This window comes from Tetrahymena thermophila (assembly GCF_000189635.1).
Source record: "Tetrahymena thermophila SB210 genomic scaffold scf_8254555, whole genome shotgun sequence".
NCBI lineage: Eukaryota > Ciliophora > Oligohymenophorea > Hymenostomatida > Tetrahymenidae > Tetrahymena > Tetrahymena thermophila.
In genome coordinates, this window is record NW_002476326.1 from 267,880 (window position 1) to 290,686 (window position 22,807).

Here is a 22,807-nt window from a genome sequence, read left to right on the forward strand (position 1 = left end):
TTTTATTTTCTGTTGTGTTCTTCGAAATACTCGCTATTATCCACACAAACTTTTATTATTGCTAATATTATATTTAATTCCTACATATAACCATCTAAATTTACTTACGATATTTATTTAATCATAGTTGGCTTTATTTAAAATTTTATCATTTATTTTATTTTACATTTTTTTACAAGCTAAAGTTTCTCTTACTTTTTCAGATAATATTTTTTAAATCAATCAGGTTTAATAAAATAATTAATTTTTCATTAATCTTGAATTTTCCTTTTCCCTCTACTTGCTTTAGGTATTAGTGAATTGATATATTTGCTTTAAGATATTTGCAATAGAAGCATCAATATAAGCTTATTTTGAAAAAAATTAATATATTTCGAATTTGCAGAATTTTAATCTTAAGATTTGTTTAAAAAAAACAAACAATGCTCGGATAAATTTAAAAAATACAAGACAAAATGAATTTTATATCATAAATGACGCCACAAAAAACAATCCAAAACAAATAAATAAATTTTTTTATATATATTATAAAACTGGTATGATAAATGTTAGCGTTGAATGCTTTCTATTTATTTTTTAATAGGATATTTTAAAAAAATATTACTAATTTAATTAAGACAAATAATTTTAGTCATTAAATTATTCCAGCCAACTATCTCTAGATTAAGATATCACGTTTTTCTTTAATTAATAATAAGAAATCGACTGCATTACCTCTCAAATCTAATCTTACAGCCTCTTTCACTAGATAGTCAAGAAGATAGTTTACTTTTGTTTCGTCTTATTAATCGAAATTCAAAAATTTTTCAATCTATTTCTAAATATTTTCTCTTCTCTAAATTACATTTGTAATGTCATTTTACACATACTTATAATTTTAATAAATTTCCTCTCCATTCTGCTCTGTATTTGGAGTATTTTATTCTTCACTGTTCATTTAATGTATTGTCTAATTAATTCTATAAAAATAATCTTAGAAAAGTTAAACCTCTAACCCAATATAGTAACAGCACTCAATTAATATGCTAATAGAGTAGTGATCTCTAATTAATATAGCCTTATTAGTTAATATAAAATTTTATTTTTATAATATCACTTAAAGATAATTACTTCATTAAGCTTATCCCAAATGATAGCCTAAAGTGGTTCTAGTTTTTAAAGTGGAAATTCAAATTCTAACTCATATATAGACTAGCAGAATACTTTATACTCTTCAACTTTTAAATTGTATGACTCTATTTTTCTAATTTCTTAACTGATATCCTTTATTTTTTAAACATACTTCCTCTTGTTTGGAAGATCTTTATTCTTTTAATAGCGTTTTCTCACTATTTAAATAGTTAAAGCCTACTTCCTTTAGTATTAAATATCTTAGTCTTAAACGTTTTATATACTTTATAATTCTTATTATTCACTAATAAGATTAATATGTTGTATGTTTTCATATTTAACTTTTTTGTAATCTATTTAAAAAATTTTTAATTTGAAAAAAATAATTTTATTTTAAAAACAAATTTTACGTTCATATTTTTTTTTAGACACATATAATTAGTAAAAATATTCTACACAACTTTCTATAAGACTAGGGTTAAATGGAAGAGGAAACATATTGATGACAACTTTACTAGCTGATTAATTATTTAATACTTAATATTTATTTGCCTCAATATCTTTAAACAGTCTCCATAGAGCATAGCAAGAAAGTTTATTATGTGATATATCGATATAAAAGAATTAATGATATTTTGCAAACAGTATAAATTACTCTAAGCCTTTTAAAACTGAATCTTTTAGTTAGTTATGACTCATATACAATTTAAACCCATCATAAACTGTTTGTGGGTTATCAATCAATTCAAGTAGATTAATTGTATGAATAAATTCTGCAAATTTCCTTTCCTCTCCCTCAAATAGATTATGAGATAGATTCAGTACTTCTAGTGTTTATATTTTAGGGATATATAATATTAAAAAATCAAGAGATGCATCAGTCAATAGATTGTAACTCAGGTCTAAATGAGATAATAAATTAAAGCTTTTATACAAATATGGAAACATTGTATTCAATATGCCATCATGCAATGTGCATCTAATTATTTTTAAATTTTATTATCATTTAAAGATTTTATTTTTTTTTAATTATAAAAAATTATTCATTATTAAAATAAATTTTTATTTGGCAAATAAAGTCAATTTTCTTTTTATTATTTTATAATGAAATGTAGTTTTTTAAGTATTTTAATTTTATATACTTTGAGAGAGATAGTCTTGTTAAATTTTAAGAGTTAAACATACTTTCAAGAGGTTCAAAGTAATAGTTCTGTAATTGAATATCAACTTAAGTAGTAAACTATAATCCGTATATATATTTGAAACCATTTGTAAATACTTGTAGAGATTACAGTTGTTATAAGGAAGTATTTTTTTCGAAGTACTATAATTCAACCATAAAAGGCTTTTGTATATATCCTTCTCCATTTGAGTTATCTACAATCCAATTAAGAAAATCATAATCTGGTTACATATAATTTTCAACACAAAAATAATAATAATCTCTCCACTATTTGCCAATTTTAACAGCACTATAAATTATATTCATGTCCTTTTCAGTCTCAAAATACATTATGTAAGTTCTATTAAATATTTTTTTCTACATAAAAAATTTAATTTAATCCAATTTTCAACAAAAAAGTCTTTTTTTTAATAAACTAATTTGCTACAAAATATTAAAATTGATTTTTTTTTTTCATAAAAAGATGTGTGAATCTTTTAAAACAATTTTAATTCTTTAAAATTTAAAAATAAGTTGAATGCTATTAAAAAAATTATTTAAAGAAAATTAATTTTTACTTAGCCTTATACTATCTCCTCTGTTGGTTTTACCTAATAGATAGCTGCTCCTATTAAGTTTGGCTATTTTTGTTTCTTATTCTCTTTTTCTTGCTGATTATCTAATTGTAACTTATTCTAAAGTTATTTTTTTCTCTACTCAATAACTTTTTCCATTAAATTTTAATGGTTTGGATATGCTGAATCTTAGCTAAATTAAGAGTGTTTGAGGATTTAAGTAATAGTGTCTTTATCTTTGTTAATGATAATGTCAATTTCGCAAAGTTTTAAAGTTACTAAATTTATAAATGGTAATTTTAAATTTATGGCATTCTTCAAAATAGAATAATGGATTAATTAATAAATAAATACATTCAGGGATAAGAGTAACATCTGTTTTATATATGATTTCTTCATTTTATTTGACTTCATTTTCTTTAAAGGAGTGAAGATGAGGAAAAAAGTGAACACATTCCTCTGTAACATGCATATTCATCTATCTCCATGTTGGCGCTCTTAAATTTTAACTGCTTTCTATGTATTCAATAAAATAAAAAAGGATACTTACGCTTAATATCAAGAAATCTTCGTAATATTTACAATTTACCTTAAAAAAATAAATAAACTTTTTTAGTGGCTAGAACTCTTTATAGATACATTTATTTATATTTAGCACTTTAAACTTAAGATAGAATATAGTAAGTATTAAAGAATATGCAAATAAAAAGATCTAATTTTTTATAATTTTATAATTTATTTTAACTAAGATACAGTAAATTTGCTTACTGCTAAATTCTAAAAAAAAACAAATAAAAAATGTTCGTTTTATTTAAAATATTTTTGCAAAAAAACATATTAAAGTTTAGACTTACTTACTTAATAAATTCTATTTGAATTTTCAAATAATGTTTCAGTTTATTTTTATTTCGAAATTATTGAAAGCTTAAGAAGTCAGTAGAATTTTAATTTGTTTTTCTTGGAAAGTAAATCGCCTACTAAAAAGATTGAATATTTTTGAAAATAATTTAATGAACATATTTTGAAGAAGTACTTATTAATTGATAGTATTATTTTATAATTTATTTAGATACATTTGATAACATTTATTAATTTTTATATTTATTTATTTACAATCAAATTATTGTTTGTTTTTTGTACAGTTTTTATTGAAATTATTCAAATCTTAAGAAGCCAGTAAAATTTTAATTTGCTTTTCTTGGAAAGTAAATCGCCTACTAAAAAGATTGAATATTTTTGAAAATAATTTAATGAACATATTTTGAAGAAGTACTTATTAATTGATAGTAATATTTTATAATTTATTTAGATACATTTTATAACATTAATTAATTAATTTTTATATTTATTTATTTATTTACAATTTCAATTTTCAATCAAATTATTGTTTGTTTTTTGTACATTTTTTATTTTAGGTTGTAATGTATTCTTTTTTAAAACCACCAACCAACCAACCCCTTTTTAAGATTTCTGCTTTCTCTCATAACAAAAAATTTATTTTTTAGGATTTTTCATTATGAAAATACTTTCTAGAAATAGCAAATAAAATTAATATTATTGCTGGCGTGATTGATTGATTGTTTGTTTGTTTGATATTTTAACAGAGATTAAAATTATTATTTTTATTTTTAAAATAAGATGGAAGTAATTAATCAGAGATTTTATAACTTTCTTATGACATAGCCCATACCTGCTTCTACTGATTTAAATTTATATTTTTGAGGAGAGTAGTTCAGAGATGGTTAAATCTATTAAGCTGCCACTCCTATTGATTCAGAGGGATTATTTTATTTTATATTATTTTCAATTTGATTTATAGATTATTCTTTGAAATTATTGGATTAGTTTAAAGTGTAATCTTAAGTACTATGCTAATCTTCCTCAGATTAAATTTATTACTATTTTTATTACTAGGCTTTGATAACTTCATTTTAGATATCAATAGAAAGGTTTTTTAAAATCTCATTAAGTTATTCTATTTCATGTTTTTTTTTATGCTAATCATACGAATCATCTCTTTTCTTAACAGAGTCTTTTTTCGTAAATAAATTTTCCTTATCTTTATAGCTACTTTAAATATTCAAATCTTAATCTTCCTCTTCTTCACTCTTTTCTTCTAAGTTGTTGAGATAGAATATTACCTTACGACTCTTTCTCTTCTATTCATCATCGTAAAGTTAGCTTCTCCTTCTTAACTTTGGGGAATATTCGCTTTTAAAGTTCATTTTTTCTAGCTTACTATTTAAAATTTGCTCATCATCTTCGATAGTATTGTGACGAGTAATCAAAGGAGAGTTGCTATCACTGCTACTAGTGATATAAATATTTTCTTTATCAAAATCTTATCCAGAATAACATGCAGTATTTCTTTATGAGTCGTTATTGGACTCATCTTCTATTTTATGTTTGAAGATATTTCCACTGTATTTAATGCTATTACTGCTACCATATATTTTTTTTTAGCTTCTATGTGAAGGAGAATAGCAGAAAGTGGATTAAACTTTAGATTATCTCTTTTTGTCTTTTGATCTACTTCTTGATCTGGACTTAGAAGATTATCTTGCTACTTTATAAATATTAAACCTTGCATTTGAATTTATTGGTTTATTCTCAGATTTACGAAGAGATTTATTTCTCAGAACTAGGTTTTCTAGCTCTTAATGAAGTTTTCTTAGCAATTTTTGGCTTTCAATCAAGACTGATATTTTATCTATTTGAGAAATAACTTTCTAAGTGTCCTAAAAAAGGTTTGTCAATTTATTCTTTCCTTCATTTTAAATTTAGTCCTCTCTACTAATATTCTTTTTCACTTAACTCTATTCTGTTAAGCTAGAATTAGATTTATTATCTCCTGCTTAACTGGCTTGCAGATCTCGGATATTATCATAGCTATTGCTTCTCTAAATAGGATTTGGTTGTAAGGTGGCTATTTATTGGGTTTGAAAGTCTGAATTTGAAGCTTATTATATTGATCTATCAAGACTGTTTCTCCTAATTTTTTAGACACTTTCTTCAATTTCCAAATTCATATCTATTTTGATAAAAGTTAGTTGTTTGATTTTTTTTTTTTTTTGATAGCAAATAATTAAAATATATGTGATCTATAAATTTTCAATTTAATAATTTAACAAGTAAGTTTATATTCCTGTATTATTATGATTTTTTTCTTATCATAAGCAAACCCATTTATTTGCTTCTAAAAGCAGATCAATTCCAAATATAGTGCAGAGCACTTTTATAATTTCAATATTCAATTATTTTCAAAATTTGTATCATAATTTTAAGTCTTTATTTTTAGGATTCATTCATTTATAAGACTAATTGATTGATGTCTCATTCATTTTTAATAATTCTAATTGATGAAAACTTATTTGAATCTAATTAAGTGACTTTATATTTAATTCTAAGAATTCGCAAAATAAAAACAGTTGAAACATTTAAAATATCAAAATTTACAAAATAATTTAAAGTAATCAATATTATTAAATATTTAATATGAGAAATCTAATTATTTATTAGTTCGAAATTTATTCTAATTTATAACATAAATTGATTAAAGTAAACATAAAATAAAATTTGAGGAAGCTTTTTTTTCTTTTTCACAAAGTATTGTTTGTTGTTTTCAAATAAAATAAAAGTTACTTTTACAGCTTAATGTAAATATATATTTAGGAAAAAATAATTAGATTAAAATAGATTAAGGTTATATAATATTAATGAGTTATTATTAATTATAATTTTATACATAAATTAACATTTATTATTGATTAAGGACGTTCGTTTCGTTAGTTATAGTTTTTTAATTCATTCATTTATGAGAAATTTATACAGTAAATGCTAATTTTAGAAGAACTCTTTCTTATTTGATCAAAGTGATAAGATAGATTATTAAAATACTGATATTAATTTCTAATTAGTATTTTTTATTATTTTTATTAATAAGATTTTTTCGTCGTTTTTTATTTAGCTGGAAAGCTAATTAATATTCTAACTATATATATAATTTTAGTATTTAAGCAAAATTTATTCTAATTAATAACAACTTATTTAATTCATTATTGGAAAAATTTGAATTTATTTTTAGCTCTCTTTGATTAAAATTTTATCTTTAAATCTTTAATAAATATTTTTTAAGTTCATCAAACTGAATTTATTTAGTATTTTATTAAATTTCTATTTATCATTTTGCTTACTTGCTGGTTATTTAGTTATAAAAGCCCTTTCCAAATAGTTGCTTCAGAAGTTATTGATTGGATTAGATTGATTCACTTTGTAAGAATTCAGTAAATTATTTTACAATTTAAAAAAAGTGAATTATGAATTTGTAATATAAGTTAAGGATATTATCTTAACTTACTTTTATTATTTTATCAGATAAATGATGTAATTTTAAGATTTATTGAGTCACTTATTTATTTATTGTTTTTTTTTATTTTTATTGCTTTTCGATTAAGGTTTAAATTTATAACTTATGTAGAAGAGATTTTAAGCTATTAGTTTTTAAAATAGTTTTATTATACGCTCTAAGGTGCTAAAATTCCTGATTCAAGAGAAAAAAAGATATTTTTAATTAATTTTATCTAAAATATTATCAAAAGAGTAGCTTGAATGAATGAATGAGTGATGTATTTTATACTCAGAATAATTCAAATCTTTCCCATGTTATATAATTCAAGAACTGTAAATGGTTTTCCACGAGAGTTATAAAAATGAACATCGAGAGTTGTCTCTTCTGCTTTTTTTTTCTCTCTTTCTTATTGTAATAAAGCTTCAGCTGCATTCTTGTTAACATGTTCCATGTAAATTTTTAATATAATAGATAGTACAATCTAAACTATAGGAAAAGGTATCAAGCAGTTTATATAATTTTTTTATATACCTAGAAAATCGCAACCTTGGTTGTTAGAGGATGAATCGCATTAAGTTTAAAGAGCTTTAGTTTAAGTGCTATCAGTATATTAGCCTTGCTAATTGTAACTGAGTATAACCAGGATAAGACTAGTGATGAGAATGATTAAATAAGAATACTGCAAACAATTATTTACTGATTACTTTCTCACTTATAATAAAATTATAGTACTCATGAATACTATTATGGCATCTAGGATAGATACTGCAATTATATAATTAAATCCTTATTCCTTAAAAAGATGGCTAGATAAGTCTGAGGAGCAGCCAGAACTTGAACCCGTTGAGGAAGATTATGAACAACTATCAGATTTTTTTGCATAATAGAGAATTTCAATAATCAATCGAGAAAACGAAAGAGAGGAGTTTACAAACATTACGAAAACTCCCACTAAAACAATATGATTAGAACTTTATTTACTTCGCTGCATTAATGAATTAAGCTAAATGAATGGTTATTGAAAAGGCTTTTGTTATTTTATGGTTAGTAAAGTATAGATAGATAGTTAGTTAGTTAGTTATTTAGTAAGTAAGTATATTTGTTTAAATTTTAGTAGTTTATTTGCTTTGTTTTTTAAGTTTTTATTATTAATATTAATATTTAGCCGTTCATATCTATAATAAAAGAAAAAAAATAGACTTTATCTATTTGTACATTAAAAAGAAAAATAAAGGTATTTAATTATTTATTTAATTTTTCTTATTCATTTTTTATTAGATATAAAAATATCGACAAACAATTTTTACACTAATTGCAAGCATTACTCCCATAAATTCTACACAAACCATTATTTAATTAACTAACTAAATAATCAATCAATCAATAACTTTATCTGATTGCCCTTTATTTTATTATTTTGATTTTCAATCATTTCTCTTTGTATTTTATTCTCTTCACTCAATATTTTATTGACTTTGTTCTTCCTATTCTTGCTTTTACTCATCCACCTTTTTTATTTTGAAATTTATCATCTCAACTTACTAAATATCTATCTATTAGATGCGATCCTTTAATTTTCGCGTTGTAATTTAAACATTATTAATTACTAATTTGAAGCAAGGAAATTTTATCATTGAAAATACATTACATTATTTTCAATTAATAAACTCAGCATTACCTAGTATTTATCCTGAATTTTATAAGTATTCCACCACATATCAATTGAGTAAACCCATTTTTTAAAATTCAGATACTTATTTTTAAATTTAAAATAAAATAGCTAAAGATTAAGCAATCATTTTTTAAAACCAATTTCATATTTTTAATTCATTCTAACTTTTCTTTCCATTAAAAAAATAAATTTTAGGAAATATGCAGCTATTCTTACATAATTTTTAATGGATTCTACAATTTTGTAAATTTTCAAATATAAAGATATCTTATGATTAATTTTTAAGAATCAATAATTTAACTAATTTACACTTAAAGAGTAAGATAAAAATTTAATTTACTTATTTGTTTTGCACATACTAAATAGTATTAAGATTTTTGCACATTTGTTTTGATTTATTGTGTGTGTTCTTTAAAAGCAAATAAATAAATAAATTAATTTCTATCATCGTTTTAAAACTAAATATTTATCTAAATAAATATTTGCCAATAAACAGTTTTGAATTGCTATTTTTTTGGTTGGTATTAAATAAATTTGTAAAGTTTTTTTCATAAAAATAAAATTAATGGCTAAAAAACTTAAATAACAGAGCTTTTAACAAATAAATAGATACATACATCATTAATATAAAATTAACATCATCAAATTCTAATCAACTTAATTAAAATACATTCTATGGTAAATATATCGTTATATAATTTATTACGTAATTATTCATCATAATTATAGTTCATCCAAATAAAAGGCAAAATAGTAAGTTTAGCGAATTTCGAAATCCCAAAAAAATATTAAAATTTAATTATTTTTTCAACTTTTTGCAAGTTATGTGATAAATAAAACTATTTTTTATAAATGAATAATTAATTTCTTTGTACACTTAGATATATTTTATTTATTTATTTATTTAATTACTATCTCTTTCCTTAAAATATCTAATTTTTAGTTTTTATCAAACATTATCAAACAAAAAAACACTCTAATATCCTGAATTATCCAGAATTATGAGTTAAAACATGTTTTAAATAAAATATTATGTTAATTAGACATTTTAATTACTAAAATAAAAACAATTTTATTGTAAATAATAAAATATAGTTTATTATTTAAGCAATATTTTGTTTTTTATACTTTACTGTGCTATTAATATTAGAAGATTAAAACTAAATTTTTTAGGGTTGAATATTTAAAAGATACAAATTTTGTAAAGATATAATGTCAAATTGAATTGGTTTTAATAAAATTTGATAGATTTTTTTAATGATCAATTGCTTTGCAGATAAAAATATAATGAAATATAAATTTATATTTTTAATATTTTAGTAGAAATGTAATATCTAAAATAAAAAATAATTAAAGATTTTAAATTAAGTTATTTTCTTATTATGCAGTATTTATTCTAAAAATCTTCAATATCAATTTTCGAATAAGTTAAAAAAACTATTAATTTATTAAATAACTGATCTATAGGAATATCAAGGAAAATATTATTAAATTAAATATTCTATTTTTATCTGCTGATTACTCAATTACTAAAATTAAATATTTTCTTAATATATTTTAAGAAAAGTTATATTTTAAAATTCTACTTTGAAAATTATATGAAAGTAAATATAATATATATTTGCTTATTTGAATCTTTAAAAGTAAATATGGCTGGCCATCTTTAAAAAATAAATATTTTGATTTGATCAGATAAAATATTTTTTCTTACTGTAAATTAAATATATTTTATATATTTTTTTTTGCTTTTATTAGAAATATAATAATATAAATAACTTAACTATTTTGATGTAATAAATAAATAAATTAATATAATTTAATATCTTTTTCAGATATTTCTAGATAATTGCTAAATTCTAATTAAATAAGCTAAGTTTTTTACTAAAATTTGTTTAAGATGATTGGAGAAGCATATAATATAATAGAAAAGAAGGTAGAGGAGATGGATTAAAAGATCTATAATTAATATTAGCCATAGATTACCGAATTTTACTAAAAAAAATATGAGAAATTGTATGAATGTTTACAACCTTTAAAGCATGATTAGTAAAAATAATATTTAGATTGTTTGAAAAAGTATGAAAAAGTTGATTTGAATATTTCTCACGCACTTGAGAATGGAAAAAATTAGTTATATAACTGCATAAATTTATAATATTAGATCACTTAAAAACCTCCTTCTTATCAACCTAAGAATTTCTCTTTTAATCAACAAGTATAAATGTGTGCTGATGAATTTGAAAAGGATACAATTAAAGTTATTGAGAATTAGTTAAAAACTATTAAAATTGATTGATATTTTATCATAGCATTTTAGTATTTAAATTTAATCTATAGCAGATGATTTATTATCAGATTGCATTTTTGAACCGATGAATTAAATGTTTTCAAAATTATCTAATAATATCTCAAAATATTTGTTCAAAAAATTAAAATAATACAATTCAATTACTTGATTTCTATTTTAGAAAAGAGATTTTACTCAGAAATTTCCACAAATTATATAATATAATATAAAATAATTATAGATAAGGGAAAATGTAAACAACAAATAAATTTAACTGTAAGAAAGCACATTTCAAATTTATATAAACATTTTTGTAACATTAAACGATATATTTATTTTAACCAATATGTATATTTTTTTTATACCAATTTTCAAACTTTAAAATAAATAGATTCCTTCAAAAATAAATAGAAAATATTGTGATTATCAAAAATATGGAAACCCATTTTATTTCTTTGAATTATTTAATTTTAACATTCATATTATTGTATAAATGATAATTTTTTATTAGATTATGTGTTTAAAATTATTTATTTTATTCAAATAATAAAAACATTTATAAATCTTACTTTTAAAATTAAGCTTTTAAGTTGTGATTTGTATGTATGTATGCTTAACTTTTAGATTCAGAAAGTAGAATTTGCATAGATAATATTTAATAAAGTAATCATACGCCCACCACCTTTTTGAGCAACTTAATTAGAATAAAAATCTTTAAATCTATATGTAGTATAAAAATTAATAAGCAATTCAACTAAATAAAAAATCATAAAAAAGCAAGTAACAAACTATACAACTTGAAATTTTTTAAACTCTTAAAAAATAATTTTAAAAAGAAATAATTAATTAATATCGCATGGAAATAGAGCAAGATAATATAATTAATTCTGTTATTAAATTGATAAAGTAAAGCGAGATTAAAGAAGCTATAAAATATCTATTATAAATAGAATAGGTCAACTAAAACGATTTAGAAAGCTTCTTAGATAGCCAAATATTAATCCCAATTTTTTCGTATTATATATAAAAGGATGATATCTTAGATAAACATGATAGAGAAGATCAAATATAATAGTATTACAGTCTTCTCTCTTTAATAGATAGATTAATATTGATAGATGATTAGAGAATAAACCGCATAATTATGAAATGCAATATCAAAGAGTTAATGAGCAAACTAGTTGCAATAAAGGATCCTAATTTTAGTGTTAGTGTATTTTCTTCATTATCATAATTAGCTAAATAAACGCCTGAGCTATTTTCTACATAATTTATCTATTAACTTTAGCGCTCTTTACTTGAAAAATGTTCAAACTCTTCCTAAAGACTAGAATACTTCTTTTATATCTTTTATAATTTAAAAGATCAATCTCCTAAGTACAAAATAGATGCTTATTTCTATACTAATTTCTTAAAAATGTAATTTCAAAGCATCAAGTTGACTAAACAAAGTATAAAGTATGTATTGTCAACGTTATAGCACTTACTCAAAGAATAAGAAAATTCTGAAAGTAATACATTTAAAAATATTTTTGAAGTTGTTGCAGGATTTATGTTTCCCAGATTATCACTTGACTATAATATTTGCAATGCTAATTTTGAAGAATGCGACTAAAACATTTAATTTGAATTCTTTTAGTTAATAAAATTATTTATGATTTACTGTCAAAACTCTGCTACTCTATTTATCTCTAAAAACATTTCTGAAATCCGAAATGTAATTACTGATATAAAAATTAAAAATTAATCAATCGCTAACGTTTGCCTAGTGTTAGAATTAATAAATGAAGCAATTAGCAGTCAAAATGAATACTCTCTTCTGATTATTGATAACTTACTGAGTTGGGAAAAATTCTAAAATGTTTTAGACGACTTAACATTTTAGAATAAGAAGGATTAAAAAGATGAATTTATAATAAGAAAAATAAAATAAGTTATTTGTGACATTTTAGTAAATATGCTAAATAAAAGTTAGGAACATATCATAGATTATTTTATAAATGAATTTCTAATCGGATAGCTTGTTGATTTGTCTACTTATCTAGATAGCAAACGTAGACAAACAGGTATAGAGGCATTAGTAAAAGTACTCACTTACTTAATGCATCAATAACCAGAAAAATTTATAATTGATTTAAATAATTAAGAAAAAAATTAAGATAAAAGCGATTTAGATTACTTATTTCCTCAGTACAAAAGTGGCAAAATTATTTTAAATTCATTGGCAGATTTGTTTGAAATGACATAATTGCCTTACGATGCAAATAAAGTTATCCCATCATATTATTTCGAAATGCAGAAATTGTCAAACAAAGTAAAAAATAAACTTTATAAGAAATTTGGAGATAAATTACCTAAATCCCTAAGAGGATAAGTAAATTAATATAATTAAAGTAACAATTAAAAACTTAAGAAAGTTAATATTTAAGAAAACTAAGACGAATGGGAGGATGTTTCAGAAGATAGCTAAGAAGCAATTAACAATCTTCATGCAATTATAGTTGATTAGTTTAATTTACAAACAAAGTAATCAGATGAAAGTTATGAAGAGTGACCAAAAAATATTTTAGAAAAAAAAAACAACAATTTTTGTTTCTAAATATGAAATTTTCTAGCAATAATAATATTTAAATACTTTAATTTTAAACATAAAATTATTAGATGAAAATTCTAAGAGTAAAAAATTTTAAACATATTATTTTTGTAAGAAATTCTTCAATATAATTTAGAATTTGAATTAAAGTTTTAATTATTTATGATAGAAATATGAAATTTTTATATATTTGATTGTTTGTTTTTAATTTATTTATTTATTTATTATTTATATTTTTATCTGTAAACAATTTATTTTCAAAAAATTTTAATTGATATTTTTTCATAATTAATGTAAAAACAAACATAATATTTTAAATATTTTATTTGTATATTTCAATAACACTTTTTATCGATTAATTAAAAAGTAATTCTCTTTATAAATATCATCTATTATTTTACTATCCTTAGAAAATAATTATGTTATTTATTGTTTTAATTTATTCTTAAATGTTAGTTTAGCTTTAAATTGTAAAATAATCCAATCAATCTTTTATTTTTAGTTTTCTCACCTTTTTCCGCAATATCATTAGTTATTTTTTATCATAATAATTTAATTGAGGTTATTTTACTTATTTATTCTATTTTAAAAAGTATATTAGAATGTATTTTTGCTTATTAAAATTCTATTTTATTAACTATTTTAAATTTTCAAAATATATTTATGGAAAAGCAAATTTAAAGAACAAACATTTAAGCTTTTTTAGTAATCCAATCTATCCTCAAAGTTTTAATTTAATATTAAAAACAAGCTAATTTTTTTCTTAATTTTGTATTTTTAAAAATATTTTCAAAATTATTTTTTTTAAGTTGGATAAATAAGAATAAAATAAATTATTAAAAATTGCTTTAATTTTAATGAAACATCTAAAATCACATTTTTAAAACACAAGGAGATTTAATTTCGGCAGATAATTAAATAAAAAATATATATAATGATGTAATTATATTTTTTTAATTGTATCAAAATTAAAATTTATGATTTATTTTTGCATTTGTTAGATAGGAAATGTCATCAGTAAAAATTAAGTTAAGTGTTTGGTTGTAATGTAAACTCTTAAGACAAGTATTTTTAGTCAAGAAAAATATTGATTTATATTAGAATAGAGAGTTTTATCTTTGTTATTATTTAAATATTTAACTAATTATTCGCCACAAGAAAAAATCCAAATTATATTAATAATCTTTACATTAAGAAAAATGTTAATTAACCTTATAAAAAGTTATTACTAATTATCGTAAATGGAAGATATTGAATTTTGCAAAAAATAAACCTTGCCACAATAGTACAATTGAAAGTATTATTTTGTTAAAATATATATTTCAGTTATGCTTTAGCTAAAAAATTTTATTTAGAGAAAACTTAAAGTTATCTAAAATCAGAATAAAAATATTACACAGTTAGTACTTATTTAGTATTTGAGTGCACGAGTGTTCTGGGAATCTGGGAATGTGGGAATTTTGAAAAATAGTTTTTCTTATAATGATAAAATTTCAAAAACTATCTGATAATTATGATTTCAAAATGAATGGAATATGATTTAATTCAAATAATCCAAAAGTCTGTATTTTTTTTATTTAGTTTAAAATAAGAAACATCTTAGCCTTTTTGCTTAGTTATAGCCTTATTTGAAACTAATCAATTAAATATGAGCTAATAGTTTAATCTTTATAAAATTTAATGATTTGTTATTTGAAACCAATAAATTAGTTTGATATAATTTTAAATAATAACATCCTTTCAATTTATATAAAAGGGTATTCTTATCATATTATTTATCAAAACTTATTTCGTTTCAATTTTGTTGTAAAATAATAAATTTTTTATTAAAAATCAGTAGTATTTTTAAATTATTTACTTTCAATAAATGTTTTTGAATTCTATTTATAGTAGTTTTTCTTTATCGAATAAATTATAATTTTTTTAGTTAATAAGAAGAAATAAAAAATATCAGTCAACAATTTTTCTGGTAAGAGTTAGATATTTATTTATGGCTAAATAATAAAAAGCTACTTTTTTATTAAAAAAATAGATTCCTTTAAATTCCTCTATAAAATGTGCTAAGTATACAAAGTTCCTTCAAAATCCTTAGTCAACGCATTACATTTTAATAAAAGTCTTACAAAATAGACATTATCTATTAAATGCACACATGAAATTCATTACTTGAAAAATTTTTTTATAGTACCCTAGGTTACTGACTTTTTCAAGGCTACATACACGAATAATAATAATTATAATAATATATTATATTTTTTACTTTTTTTTATAAAAAAAAAAAGGTTTGCTGTTTAGAGCAAAACTTGTTTTATGTGTTTATATAATTATTTTTTCAACATTTTGCTTGATAAATAATTGAGATAAGATTGATAAATATAAAATTCAAACTTATTTTTACTGAAGATTAATATTTCTGTGTAATATGCTATATTAAAAACTTTACTTCCAAGCGAATCTTTACTCTTTATTTGGTTATTTAGTTCCTTTAAAATCTAAATGTTGTTTTTAAAATTTTTTATGAATAAATTAATTAACAAAATATTTAATTTAATGTTTGCTTAAAAAATACTAAGTTTCTTTTTTTTCTCACATATAATATGTTTTTCTAATTAAGAATAAAGCTAAAAGAGCTTTTCTTATTGGAGATAAACTTAAGGTCTTAAAAGTTATTCACTTTGTGGTGGTGTCTAAAATTGTGAAATATGTGAGTTTTAATTCTGTTTGAAATGTACTGATATTAGGGTTCTTCCTTCTTGAGGTTGCCCTTAAGGATTTATAGAAATAAGTGGAAATTGCACAAAATGCCCAGATAGTTGTTAAAATTGTTCAGACAGCAATACATGCATCATTTCTAACTAATAATATACATTAAATAACGGGCAATGCACTTGTAACAATGCCTTAAGTGGATGTAAATTTATTTATTTTGTCAAACTCTCTTTGAAAATTATTTTTTAAAATAATAGCTGTATGTAGTGATCCGTTAATTCTTACTTATTATAAATTTATAAGAAGTGATTTATAATCTGTACAAATCAATTTTAGTGATAATATTAGAATATCTGGAATTGATGAATCTAAGTAATTTTAAATGCTATTAAGTAATTGCATTATTTTAGGTAAAACAACGATTGCTATTTATAGATTAGCATCTAATTCTTAACAAAATGCTGGATGTTATATAAATTAAAGTCATTAAAATTAGTTTATAATTGCTATTGGTAAATATTTATTTTAATAAAATTATTTTAACATTATATTTGTTAATTAACTATAAAAATCAGGTTAACAATATGATAAAGTTGGTATCTTACAACCTCCTTAGATAATTCAAAATTTAATAATAAGCTACAGAAATGGATAAATTAACCAAGTAAATTCTGTGTTATCAAATTAAGCTGGAGTTTTAAACTAATTAAATTAAATAAGTAAATCTTGCTATTTTTAGAATAATAAAATTGAAATAGGCGTACCTTTTACTCCATCAAGTATTAAAATTGTTACTATAGTTAACTAAAATAATGTAGATGTTTAATGTAATTTGGTGTCTAACTCACAATAAGACAGATAATTACCTTTTTCCTGTACTAAATCTTAGTTATAGTTTGATTTGAAAAATTTTTTAAAAGGAACAAAAATAATAATCCAAGTAGTTTGTATAAATATTTTTTAAATGGTAACAAGTGACCAAATTTAAATATCTCTTACTGATGAAGATAATCAAATAAATATAAATAATCTCAAATCAATACTCCAAAATTACAATTTTAATACTAAAATTCCTTTAGCTTTTTCAATATGATGTACTCATCATCTTCTTAATAGTAAGAGTTTATTGTTAATATAAATTCTTATCCTTAATTATTTACTCCTATTTCTGTTAAAACTGAAAATCTGGGATATTAATTTGATATTCCACCAAACTCAGTAACATAAGATACTTATGTTTAATTATAGGTATTTAATTAATTAATCATTTTATAATATTTTTTGCAATACTTCAATTTGTTTTTAAGTAATAATATGGCAAATTAAAATCTAAATAAATTTCAAAGCTGAATAGAAAAGAATAAAAAAGATTCAAATAAATATCTTAAAAATATAATTTTATTAATTTATTAATTTTAATAAACAAAATATTCAGAAAATTATTTTTTTTTCCATTTAATTAATAATTTAAAAATTTTTTTAGTGAAGAAAAAATGATGACATTTTGCTTAAAAGTGAAAATAATAAAAATTTAAATTAAAAATATAATTTTAAAGTATTAAATAAAAAATCTTCATTAAATTTTTAAATTTAATTATTTTATTAAATAGGTTTCTGTAAGTAACACTCAATAAACTGTATAAACTGTTGAATACTTTTAGTTTTACTATCAAAGCTAATTTTAATTATCTATTCTTTAAAAAGGTCCAATCATAAATTTTAATCCATCTTAAAGTTTAACTTTAAATGCTTAACTTATTGATTCAAATTATGCAACAACAGATGCAAATTAATTTTTAATCCAGTGAGTCTGCATGGATACAAATAATCTACCATGCCAGTAAAGTAATGGAGCTCTAATTGTTTTAAATTCTGGTTACTAGTTGGATTTTCCTAAAAATCTATTAAGTTTGAATAATAACTACAATATTTATGCTATTGCTACAAGAAATTCTGATTTTACAAATACTTAAAAGGCTGGCATAAGCATATAAACTATATCTGCTCAGTTACTTTATACTATTTAAAATCAGTAATATCCCAGCTCTATAACTGTTTCTTATCAAGATATAATTTCAGTGTATCTAGGTTATACTTTGAATAATACACTTATTAACTATACAGTCAGAATATTTAAAGATAAATACACAATGAGGAGTATATATTCCAATTCAAGTGCTATTTCATTTAGTATCTAAGATTACTTTCCCAATCTAAGCTTTTCAATTAATTCAATAACTGACTTAACTGTGCAATTCTAAGCTACGGATACATACTATTAGTCTACAATTGCTTCTACTACTCAACTAGATGTTAAATACGTAATCCACCCTAGTAATGCAGTCTGGGATTCAGTAATTCTTTTAAATTTTATTAAATTATTAATTTTTTTGAAATTGGAAAATCTTTTTTTTTAAATACTTCTAATTAATTAAACAAATTAATTATGACGAATTAAAAAATAATAAATTTTTATTTTGTTAATTTTATTTAGGTGGTTCAAATAGTTTTAATGGATTCAAATACTTAATTACAGTTTTTACTATTAACTGCTAATTTGATTCTTAATATTAACCATACACATACCAATACTTCTATTACTAAAATAATACTCAACTATAATAAGAGATTTAAAATCCTTAAATAATAAATAGACAAGAATTAAGCTTAGTTTAAAGTAATTCTTAAATCATAACATATTTCCTCCAGGTAATATTACAATAATGGTGGTTGTGCAAGGCTAATACTCAGTTCAAGCAAATTTTACTTAATATGTATAAGTTAATGATAGTGGCTTTGGTCAATCTGAATATGAAAATTTTATATAAGACCAATATTCTAAGGCTCTATAATATCAAGATTAAAGTTAAGAACTGATTAATTATCAAATGATTTCGATTGCTATTCAGTATTATGAAATTAAATAACCCTAGTATTAACAGCCATAGAGTGTTAATACATTAAAAAATAACATTATTTAAAGATTATAAGATGCCTCTTGGTCTATACTGAGTCAAGACGTACTTTTACTTTCATAAAAAACTACTTCACAAATTTCTTAATCTAAAATTCAAATGAGCCCTGCTTTATCTTAAACTTTAAAGGCTTAAAATTAAAAAATTATAAATGATGTATCATAAGAAATATCAATTGCAGATTAATCTACTTTAACAAGCTCTCAAAAAAATTATTACTAATAAATTTTAATCAATACTTTTTTGAATTTTGTGAAAAATGTTAACTCTATAAACAGTTGGACAGCTTGAGATTGCTAAAATATGATTGATCAAACATCTAAATCTTTAGATGGAATTTCTCAAACTATGGCAGTAAATTAAGCTCCTATCATCTTATAAACTATGGAATCTGTGATAACTGTTGAAAAATTAGATTACACGAATTTACTCAATAAATATTATAAAGGCAGTAGTGCTTCAGGTCAACCATCTGATAATAAAGTAAATGCTAATTATTATGTTTAAATGCAAACATACCCTACTTCTAGTCATGTCTATAGAGATGAACTTTCATAAATTAATCAATAATATAAAAATCAAACCTCCTCACAATAAATATTAAATTTGCTTAATAAGACATATCCTGTAAAAATTCCATCCATAAAAACTGATGTAAAACCATCAAGAAGAAGAAGATTCTTAACTTTATACCCTACTCAATCAGATGTTCCTATAGAGATCTAATTTGGGTAAATTACTGCTGAAGAAAAGTTAACATGTATTTAGCGTTCTGCGAGTGGTAAATGGGTATCAAACAGTTGCAGTGCATCAGTTTAAGTAATAGATAATCAAAGACATATAAGTTGCTCATGCAAAACACCTGATGTAACTTCATTGATAGCAGATATTGAATAGCTTTTTGATAATGAAAATCTTAAAGATCTTTTCGATGGGGATGGAATAGAAAGACTTATACACTTAACTGATTGGTACAAGTATGCACCAATTTGGACTATTATAGGTTTAAATATATTGTTGATTGTTTTAGTAATTGTTGGGTGTAAACTTGATAAAAGAGATACATTAAATATTGCAAATAAAAAATACCAATTAACAAAGCTTGAAGAAATTTAATAAATAAAAAAATTAAAAATTTACCTTAAAAAAAACATCAAAAAAAGCTAAAAATTTTTTTATTATGGTAAAAAATAATGAAAAAATAATAGATAAGTTATCTTAATTAGAAATGATAAAACAAAACATTTACTAAGAGGCTAAGTAAAATGAAAAATAAGAAAATTAGTTGGTTAAAGAAAATAGCAATCAAATGATTCTAACTTTAAAAAAATTTTCAAATTTTCAACTTGAAAAGAAATAAATCATAAATGCATCAAGCTTTGAAAATAAAGATTGCGAGATGTAGAATTTCAATGAATTAGAAAAAATTAAAAATTTTGGTAGTAAATAGTAAGATAGAAACACTAAATCATTGAACTCTAAAACCAGCTATGAAACAAAATAAATGACTCCAATGAGTTAACAATATATTTAAAACCCATAGCCAGCAGATGACAAATAATCTCACTTATATTTGGATATTTATTCAATTAAATATGATGGTTAATAAGAAAATAACGGCGAAGTTGAGGTACATTCAAAATAAGTGAGCTTAAAAAATTTATTTAATAACAAAACTCCTTTAAATAATCAAAAAATTCTTATTGAAAGTTAAAAAGAATAACATTTGAATTCGAAATAAACACTTTTAATATAAAAATAGCTTGATAATTATCAAAATTAGCAATAATCTAATAAAGTTTGTAAATCATAGTAACAATAATTATAAAGTACCATTTAAAATAAATTAGAGGATTCAACTCAATAAAATATCTTACTAAATGATGAAAATATGTTATAAAAAAATAAGAGCAAATAGGATTAAAAAAAACAATAAAAAGAAGAAGAAGAAAAGCTCAAATTGTAAAAAGCAAAAGAAAAGCTAGATGAATATTTAAAATTAGAAAGTTCGGTGAAAGGAATCATTGCTTTTCACATATTTCTCTCAACTTTCATTATTTATGACCAAAAATTTTCTCGTGCAATAAGATTTATAATTTACTATAATAAAATGGTATGGCTTTTGGCATTAAATTCAGTCTATAGAGTAAATATTAGCTTAGTTTAAATAATTATTCTGAGTATTACATCAACTATTGTCCTGCTTATTGTAACTACAATACTTATAGCTTTGCTTTCAAAAAAAAAGTTAAAAATCATCGGCTTAGTAATTACTTTTCTATTTTTACTATTTTGTTATTATAGTATTTTTATTTATTTCAGAATTGAATCCTAAGTAAGCTAATATTTGGATAGGCTCTTATTTTTTAACTCTATTTATTAATGAGTATCTAATAGGGATCCCTATTTGCTGCTTAATGTATTAGGCAGCTAAAAAAATAGTTAGCAAAGTTTAGAATCCAATTATTTTTTAAATTATCGGAGCAGGACTACTTATAGAAGCATTTAAAAATTGATTTTTTAAATAAAAATAAATTCTTTAATATTTTTTGATATATTTTTTGGTGAAATTATTATTACTTGTTAGTTGTTTAAACATTAATTTATTCTTTGACTTTATATCATTTATAACTATCATCTGTTAATTATTTTGTGAGAAAGGACTATATATTTAGTTGAATAATAGATCTTATTTAATAAAATAAAAAAAAAAATTATTTTTAAATAAATAAAAGATTTTGAAGCAAGTTTACAAACTGATAGAAGATAAAATAATGAAAAAATTTTTAATCTAAGATTTTATTTTAGATTTCTTTGTTTATTTAGGTCAGAAACCTATCTCAATAAATTTTTTTATAATTTAAAAATTTTATTTAATATATAAAATACTATTTATTCCTTAGTTAGTCATTGATGTTATTAATAAATTACAATAATAAAAGTAGATCGTAAATTTTTAATAAAATTTTCCATTCATTTTTGTAAACAATTACTTTTTAAAAAATATATATGAATAACTCCCTTAATTTTCGAATGCATAACTCAAACTATGATTTATATATTAATTTATATAAGAAAATAGATAGGTTTCCATAATTTTGAAATCCACTATAAATATCTGATAGAAATTATTTGCTAAAGTGTATCTAAAATTATTTATTTTTTTCAAATTAATAAAAACTTTTTGTCAATCTTACTTTTAAAAATATTCCTTCTAAAATTAAACTTTTAAGTTATGATTTGTATTCTTTAAATTTAAATAAGCTTCATGGTAACCGACCCTTTAAAATATTTTCATTTAGCTAAAATAAAAGTAAAGTTAAAAAGTTGCTTTAGTAATTTACACTTATTCAATTTAAATATTACTTTTGAAAGT

General features: G+C 21.3%; 7 protein-coding genes across 7 annotated transcripts; 4 read left to right on the forward strand and 3 right to left on the reverse strand. All coding sequences in view use genetic code 6, as the record gives it.

The window, feature by feature from the left end:
- Positions 1-631: 631 nt before the first annotated feature.
- Positions 632-3,683, reverse strand: TTHERM_00411310 (hypothetical protein; the record flags this gene model as incomplete). The annotated part of the gene is made up of 7 exons (XM_001020825.2): positions 632-1,057; positions 1,111-1,463; positions 1,521-2,089; positions 2,253-2,650; positions 2,851-3,125; positions 3,202-3,363; positions 3,437-3,683. The coding sequence occupies 7 exons, from the start codon at positions 3,681-3,683 to the stop codon at positions 632-634; spliced, it is 2,430 nt and encodes an 809-aa protein (XP_001020825.2).
- An 816-nt stretch (positions 3,684-4,499) lies between these two features.
- Positions 4,500-5,876, reverse strand: TTHERM_00411320 (hypothetical protein; the record flags this gene model as incomplete). Its single annotated transcript, XM_001020826.1, has 1 exon — positions 4,500-5,876. One exon carries the CDS (start codon positions 5,874-5,876, stop codon positions 4,500-4,502), a length of 1,377 nt encoding a protein of 458 aa, XP_001020826.1.
- A 916-nt stretch (positions 5,877-6,792) lies between these two features.
- TTHERM_00411330 (transmembrane protein, putative) lies at positions 6,793-8,357 on the reverse strand. The gene has a single exon (XM_001020827.2). It carries the CDS (start codon positions 8,184-8,186, stop codon positions 7,494-7,496), a length of 693 nt encoding a protein of 230 aa, XP_001020827.2. The 5' UTR covers positions 8,187-8,357; the 3' UTR covers positions 6,793-7,493.
- A 2,332-nt stretch (positions 8,358-10,689) lies between these two features.
- TTHERM_00411350 (hypothetical protein) lies at positions 10,690-11,163 on the forward strand (the record flags this gene model as incomplete). The annotated part of the gene is made up of 1 exon (XM_001020829.2): positions 10,690-11,163. The coding sequence occupies exon 1, from the start codon at positions 10,765-10,767 to the stop codon at positions 11,161-11,163; it is 399 nt and encodes a 132-aa protein (XP_001020829.1). The 5' UTR covers positions 10,690-10,764.
- Positions 11,164-12,010: 847 nt separating this feature from the next.
- On the forward strand, positions 12,011-13,708 carry TTHERM_00411360 (hypothetical protein; the record flags this gene model as incomplete). Its single annotated transcript, XM_001020830.1, has 1 exon — positions 12,011-13,708. One exon carries the CDS (start codon positions 12,011-12,013, stop codon positions 13,706-13,708), a length of 1,698 nt encoding a protein of 565 aa, XP_001020830.1.
- A 4,562-nt stretch (positions 13,709-18,270) lies between these two features.
- On the forward strand, positions 18,271-19,244 carry TTHERM_00411380 (hypothetical protein; the record flags this gene model as incomplete). The annotated part of the gene is made up of 2 exons (XM_001020832.2): positions 18,271-18,810; positions 18,951-19,244. 2 exons carry the CDS (start codon positions 18,271-18,273, stop codon positions 19,242-19,244), a joined length of 834 nt encoding a protein of 277 aa, XP_001020832.2.
- Positions 19,245-20,611: 1,367 nt separating this feature from the next.
- Positions 20,612-21,817, forward strand: TTHERM_00411390 (transmembrane protein, putative; the record flags this gene model as incomplete). The annotated part of the gene is made up of 1 exon (XM_001020833.2): positions 20,612-21,817. The coding sequence occupies one exon, from the start codon at positions 20,612-20,614 to the stop codon at positions 21,815-21,817; it is 1,206 nt and encodes a 401-aa protein (XP_001020833.2).
- Between the last annotated feature and the right edge of the window lie 990 nt (positions 21,818-22,807).